This window comes from Opisthorchis viverrini (assembly GCF_000715545.1).
Source record: "Opisthorchis viverrini unplaced genomic scaffold opera_v5_343, whole genome shotgun sequence".
Taxonomy (NCBI): domain Eukaryota; kingdom Metazoa; phylum Platyhelminthes; class Trematoda; order Opisthorchiida; family Opisthorchiidae; genus Opisthorchis; species Opisthorchis viverrini.
In genome coordinates this window covers 940-8,629 of record NW_008751994.1, presented here as the reverse complement: position 1 = coordinate 8,629, position 7,690 = coordinate 940, and the positions used below count along the sequence as shown (strand labels likewise).

Here is a 7,690-nt window from a genome sequence, read left to right as displayed (position 1 = left end):
GTACTCCATGCATCATAATAACAGTCGTCTTTCTTTTCGCCCCACACCTAGCATGCATGTTCCCCCGAAGCGAGAACCCTGCTCCGTTCATGGCTGCTGGAACGAAATGATCTCCGAGTCAGTTCGAAGATATCGTTTAACAAATACTTTGGCAGCATCTTTCGTTCGTTCCACAATCCCTCTTATTTCAGTCGTCGCCTGGCCCAGTATGCCGTGCTTTATACTTCAAAGGTCTCCAATTTATACAGATACCCGTTGGATCATATCTTCTATCCGAAGCGTACCGGTTTGCCCCACGAACCCGCATGGTGGCAATAGCTACCTGGCTCCCCACATTAGTATTTACGTATTACTTGTTCCTCAAAACATTCCTCCCCTTTTGTGAATCGTCGCACACACTTCCCAGTTATGTGTGCTCAGGTTTCACCAAACTGAGTTTTGCCCAGGTCTTTCGAATTGTGTTTTTCTTCAGATCCTATGTGATGCATCTTCAATTAGTTACTGCTTTCTTTTCTGAAAGAATCCATTGTCGGATTTTTATGTGTATGTACCTGACTTACAATGTCAATTGTAGACCGTTATCCGCTTCTGTTTTTGCTTGCACATTGCTCCATTACGGTAATTTACTCAATTGAGCGTATGTTATTTGAAGTGTCTGCTCAGTCTTGTGTGTTTTTTGCCAATAATTTTGCACTGAAACAGCCTCTGGACTTGTTACGTATTTTTTGTGACAGTTTACGACGGCTACGTCGGTTTGTAAAACTAGGTTGGCGTTCCCCCACTGACGGGCTTTATTTAAACAGACACATCATAGAGACGCCGCGAGCGGACAACGCTCAACTACATGCCCATCGCTGATAACTCTACCTTTGAACTTTTGTACGTTTCTCATTACGAACAAGTAAATCGACTCATGTTTATCTGATTGTCCTACTGGCTCTTGTTCTCCTAGCTTGATTCTTCTCGTAGGCCCGAATTCCCGGGTCGGTTTCATGATGGTCACTGATTTTTTCATCTTTGTTGTCAGACGAACGTTGACGTGTTTGTCAACTACCCCTACACTAATTTTGTTTGGTCTCAAAACACTGTGCAGAGCAATTTAAACGAAACGAAACGTTCAGCCATATCACACTGTCGATGCTTAGCTGCCACGTCACCCGAAGGAAGTACCAGGGCTAAGATACTCTCAAGTTGCCCAAGCCTAGCCAGGAGCGATCTGCTTGGAATGATGGTAATGATCTGCCCGCAAATGTCGGATTATGTAAGAATTATGAATGGACACCCCGGCTACTTGTTGGGTGATCAAACAAAGGACAACAAATGAAAATGGGACAGGATGTAGCCAGCCCGCCATATGACTGATCCAGGTTAATGCCCGTGTGTTTGTTGACCCAGGTTCCGCCACTTGGTCCTGATTCAACTGTAGGCGGTAAAAGCTCATTGTCACGGACCACATATCTTGAATATGAGCCAATTTCCTAAGGAAACTTGGAACCTTTACTGCCGATCGTTGTGGTTGGTGTCCGATATCAGTCGATTTCTTCGAAAATTTGAATGGCGATGTGTTTTTTGGATGCTGGTACTCCACGGCAAACTAAACTTGATGTAAGAAAAACAAATAAATTTCCTATGTGTCCCTTCGATTGGAATTGAACTAACGAGTAGTCAGTTCCCAGCGGACCCGAGGATATACTCCATGGGTCTAGACGAGAATGTCTTGTATTCTAGTTCACGGTTTCGGATCCTCTTATCTAGAGTGATCGTGACCAGAATTTTCGAAAATATGCGCTGAGAGCTCTTTATCTTCGATGACACTCTTTGCCTCATTTCATTGGTGTGATCTGAGTGGTGCTTGTATTCGCACTTTCCGTGCAACACTGAGCTCAGCTCCGTTTGAGACATTATGACTAGGATATCCAGATGAATCTCGTTCTACTTATGCGGTGTATAGATTGTGTCCTTCACCCCGTATATGGACTATAGTGCATAGAATTCGAAGTTGCTTGTCTGTGGTGGCCAATAAATACTTTTGAATACTGTTTTCTTGTTGATGCTTTTGTCGCTGAGTGGTAAACGCACAAACATATCTGAAATGTCATGTTTTTCCATGTTTCATTGAAGCCCCTCGGAGCTTCGCCTCAAATTGCTCACAAAGCAATGCTTAGTCGGCAGCAACAAAACAGTGCACAGCCAAGGACTTGACATGACTCCTACATCACAGTCTTTGTAGTGTTAGTAATAATGGCAGCTCATCCAGACGTTTATGGTAGAATCCAGTGAGTTGTTTTCTAGCCCTATCCTTGGGTCTTCAGTGAGTACAGTCGCAATCAGCGGACCTTGTCTGACTAATTCGTAATAAAATATCTGGCAAGTGCTTTCTTGCAAGTATCATTTACCTAACAGCCATTCAAAAACATACTGCCGTCAATGCTTACGAAACTGTTATTTCCGAGTGCGCATACGGCCAAGGTACATTTTGTTGCAAATGAGTTATATTCTCAGCCTTCACCACTTCGTTGAGGTTTTTCGCACCGGAAACCAGTAACCCTGCATTCTCTGGTGCACTCAGTGGCCAACCGTACGACAACCCATTTACGTATTGGGATGGTTTACCAAATGTTGGACCAGTCTTTTATCTCTACTCCACTCCACTTCCTTCAGTGTGCGATTTCTTCCCGTTTGGGAGTTGGAGCACTTTTATACAGCTAGGTTAGCGAACAAGGAGAGCCTTCGCCTCGGCGTAGATACAATATAGTTTCTCTGCTGCCGTCAACCACACCAATCGGGTCACGCAGTTTGTCCGACATTTTCGTTCTGAATTGTGAGATGCAAAATGCTGATGATTCTGATCATGCCTAAACCGGGCGTATATCGCTTCTTTGCTACCTGCTGAAACCGTACTCCATGCATCATAATAACAGTCGTCTTTCTTTTCGCCCCACACCTAGCATGCATGTTCCCCCGAAGCGAGAACCCTGCTCCGTTCATGGCTGCTGGAACGAAATGATCTCCGAGTCAGTTCGAAGATATCGTTTAACAAATACTTTGGCAGCATCTTTCGTTCGTTCCACAATCCCTCTTATTTCAGTCGTCGCCTGGCCCAGTATGCCGTGCTTTATACTTCAAAGGTCTCCAATTTATACAGATACCCGTTGGATCATATCTTCTATCCGAAGCGTACCGGTTTGCCCCACGAACCCGCATGGTGGCAATAGCTACCTGGCTCCCCACATTAGTATTTACGTATTACTTGTTCCTCAAAACATTCCTCCCCTTTTGTGAATCGTCGCACACACTTCCCAGTTATGTGTGCTCAGGTTTCACCAAACTGAGTTTTGCCCAGGTCTTTCGAATTGTGTTTTTCTTCAGATCCTATGTGATGCATCTTCAATTAGTTACTGCTTTCTTTTCTGAAAGAATCCATTGTCGGATTTTTATGTGTATGTACCTGACTTACAATGTCAATTGTAGACCGTTATCCGCTTCTGTTTTTGCTTGCACATTGCTCCATTACGGTAATTTACTCAATTGAGCGTATGTTATTTGAAGTGTCTGCTCAGTCTTGTGTGTTTTTTGCCAATAATTTTGCACTGAAACAGCCTCTGGACTTGTTACGTATTTTTTGTGACAGTTTACGACGGCTACGTCGGTTTGTAAAACTAGGTTGGCGTTCCCCCACTGACGGGCTTTATTTAAACAGACACATCATAGAGACGCCGCGAGCGGACAACGCTCAACTACATGCCCATCGCTGATAACTCTACCTTTGAACTTTTGTACGTTTCTCATTACGAACAAGTAAATCGACTCATGTTTATCTGATTGTCCTACTGGCTCTTGTTCTCCTAGCTTGATTCTTCTCGTAGGCCCGAATTCCCGGGTCGGTTTCATGATGGTCACTGATTTTTTCATCTTTGTTGTCAGACGAACGTTGACGTGTTTGTCAACTACCCCTACACTAATTTTGTTTGGTCTCAAAACACTGTGCAGAGCAATTTAAACGAAACGAAACGTTCAGCCATATCACACTGTCGATGCTTAGCTGCCACGTCACCCGAAGGAAGTACCAGGGCTAAGATACTCTCAAGTTGCCCAAGCCTAGCCAGGAGCGATCTGCTTGGAATGATGGTAATGATCTGCCCGCAAATGTCGGATTATGTAAGAATTATGAATGGACACCCCGGCTACTTGTTGGGTGATCAAACAAAGGACAACAAATGAAAATGGGACAGGATGTAGCCAGCCCGCCATATGACTGATCCAGGTTAATGCCCGTGTGTTTGTTGACCCAGGTTCCGCCACTTGGTCCTGATTCAACTGTAGGCGGTAAAAGCTCATTGTCACGGACCACATATCTTGAATATGACCAATTTTCCTAAGGAAACTTGGAACCTTTACTGCCGATCGTTGTGGTTGGTGTCCGATATCAGTCGATTTCTTCGAAAATTTGATGGCGATGTGGTTTTTTGGATGCTGGTACTCCACGGCAAACTAAACTTGATGTAAGAAAAACAAATAAATTTCCTATGTGTCCCTTCGATTGGAATTGAACTAACGAGTAGTCAGTTCCCAGCGGACCCGAGGATATACTCCATGGGTCTAGACGAGAATGTCTTGTATTCTAGTTCACGGTTTCGGATCCTCTTATCTAGAGTGATCGTGACCAGAATTTTCGAAAATATGCGCTGAGAGCTCTTTATCTTCGATGACACTCTTTGCCTCATTTCATTGGTGTGATCTGAGTGGTGCTTGTATTCGCACTTTCCGTGCAACACTGAGCTCAGCTCCGTTTGAGACTGGGATATCCAGATGAATCTCGTTCTACTTATGCGGTGTATAGATTGTGTCCTTCACCCCGTATATGGACTATAGTGCATAGAATTCGAAGTTGCTTGTCTGTGGTGGCCAATAAATACTTTTGAATACTGTTTTCTTGTTGATGCTTTTGTCGCTGAGTGGTAAACGCACAAACATATCTGAAATGTCATGTTTTTCCATGTTTCATTGAAGCCCCTCGGAGCTTCGCCTCAAATTGCTCACAAAGCAATGCTTAGTCGGCAGCAACAAAACAGTGCACAGCCAAGGACTTGACATGACTCCTACATCACAGTCTTTGTAGTGTTAGTAATAATGGCAGCTCATCCAGACGTTTATGGTAGAATCCAGTGAGTTGTTTTCTAGCCCTATCCTTGGGTCTTCAGTGAGTACAGTCGCAATCAGCGGACCTTGTCTGACTAATTCGTAATAAAATATCTGGCAAGTGCTTTCTTGCAAGTATCATTTACCTAACAGCCATTCAAAAACATACTGCCGTCAATGCTTACGAAACTGTTATTTCCGAGTGCGCATACGGCCAAGGTACATTTTGTTGCAAATGAGTTATATTCTCAGCCTTCACCACTTCGTTGAGGTTTTTCGCACCGGAAACCAGTAACCCTGCATTCTCTGGTGCACTCAGTGGCCAACCGTACGACAACCCATTTACGTATTGGGATGGTTTACCAAATGTTGGACCAGTCTTTTATCTCTACTCCACTCCACTTCCTTCAGTGTGCGATTTCTTCCCGTTTGGGAGTTGGAGCACTTTTATACAGCTAGGTTAGCGAACAAGGAGAGCCTTCGCCTCGGCGTAGATACAATATAGTTTCTCTGCTGCCGTCAACCACACCAATCGGGTCACGCAGTTTGTCCGACATTTTCGTTCTGAATTGTGAGATGCAAAATGCTGATGATTCTGATCATGCCTAAACCGGGCGTATATCGCTTCTTTGCTACTCAATACAGGTCTGTTTCACGTACAATATGTAGCTGACATTTGACCTACAGACTATCCTTCCCACTCCCGATGTCCAAATCGGTTTCGCTGATAATGGAGCTTTTATGATTGTTTACGTTTGACTCACATGCCCATTTAGTATGACAATGAAATAGTAAGCCAGTACATCATATAAATTCCGTTTTTGGCGTGGACGTTAACAGTGACAAATTTCAACATTATTCGCCCTGGCAGTGTTCACTAGCTTGAAGCGTCAGTTTCCCGCTTTTCTGTCGATCTTTCAAATAATCTCCCGAATTGTTCGGAAGGTGTGGATAGGCTTCGCCATCCAGTTTTCAAAACCTTGAAAATGATTGGCTAGGTCCATCTTTTTAGTAGCCCCATAGTGCCTTGGCTACAATATCATAGGTTTGTTATACGTCCCACGGAAAGATAAAGAAGATCTATATAGTACTGTATAATATTATGTACAAGGACAATATATAATACGATGTGTGCGCTCGGTGGATCGATATAGACTTATGAGTATGTAGTGAATGGTTAAAACAGTCCGAGATCCCTGTGTCCGGTACATTGTGGTTACTTGATTACTAGTCAGTGTTGCAACATTCAGAAAGAAACATATTTGGAGCACTGGGATCATTATTCATGACTATTGCTGCCGTAGCAACCGTAAACGAAAATTTCTCACCTCCCCTATTCGTAACGGCTTTCACACAGTTCGTTTGAACGTTGGTCGCAGCTCAATATCAGTCCTTCCTCAACCCTTACTGTCTTCTCAATAAATGTGTCCAAGACTAGATTCACTAATCAGTACTGAAATTGGAACTTTAAAAGGCCTTCAAGTCCTACTGTTATTTGTTTGCAAAGCTCCTCAAGATTCACATCCCACCCTGAAATATGGTAAGCACGCATTATGTCTTCTTCGTCCAAAGCATTGAGTCCGGAAATCGGAATGTGACGATTGACAAAGGTTACGTTTAGATGGGGTTGATTGTCAGGTAAAGGTGAAGACAACTAGTTCTAATTTTGTTTTAACCAGCATTAAGCGCTTGTTTTTCCAAGCTAATTTCGTCCAATTTCCTTTGGAGTTCTGACAAAAACAGTTCACCATTTTCCACACATTGCTGAACAAAACGTTAGGTTTTTGAAAGAATCTTGTGAAAGCCAACTTAATTTCGTATGCGAAACTAGACATTAGAAGTCGTCCTCTTTCTGAGAATATAGGTTTTGAAAATTCAGTAAGCAGAGCTTGGTCGTGTTTATCGCAGTGGTGGCAAAATGCATTGGCCTGTTCAGTTGAACACTCAGATGTGTATGAATTAGTGTGTGGATCACGGACATGAGGCTGCGACTTCGTTCAAGAAGTAAGTAAATCCGTGGCAACGATCAAGATTCGGTGGTGTGCTTTAATCCAGTAATCGAGTTATTTGGCAACTCGAAATATGCTCTCTATCTCTTGTACATGCTTCCGACTGTGCTATACAAATCAATTCTTGACTGAAATGCCCGTCATTCTTGGGGAAAACTCAACCATTCAGTAATTGGATACATCCAGATGGATGGAAAAATTATTCTTTGCATATATGTATCACACAATGATGTCTACGCATTTTCTGACATGTTATCGATTTTCTAACGGAACTGTTCTTGAAGAGAACCGTTTGGAACAATTTCTCCAAGTCGCCCTGTGGACTTCTTCGATTACTGAGGTGCGATCGACTTTTCGTTGATTGTGCCAGTTTTCCACAATTGGAAATGAATAGTGCGTACAAAATACGAACTATCGCTCCCGTTTCTGTGAAAGTGATTACTGTTGTAGGTCGTTTGTGAAACGTGTTACGGAGTTCCTGAAAATTCGCTACACCGTTTTTTCACAGTCGATTCTGCGTTTCACTGCTACTTCGGAAGATG

At 43.2% G+C, this 7,690-nt stretch overlaps 1 protein-coding gene across 1 annotated transcript in view; it reads left to right on the top strand.

Moving 5' to 3' along the window:
- T265_15055 (hypothetical protein) overlaps window positions 1-4,318 on the top strand; it is a gene marked incomplete at both ends in the record, with an annotated part of 50,931 nt that extends 46,613 nt beyond the window's left edge. Inside the window, 2 exons of the mRNA XM_009176408.1 lie at window positions 52-308; window positions 2,949-4,318. Coding sequence (XP_009174672.1) covers window positions 52-308; window positions 2,949-3,282 — 591 coding nt within the window. The remainder of the gene's footprint in view (window positions 1-51; window positions 309-2,948) is intronic.
- Between the last annotated feature and the right edge of the window lie 3,372 nt (window positions 4,319-7,690).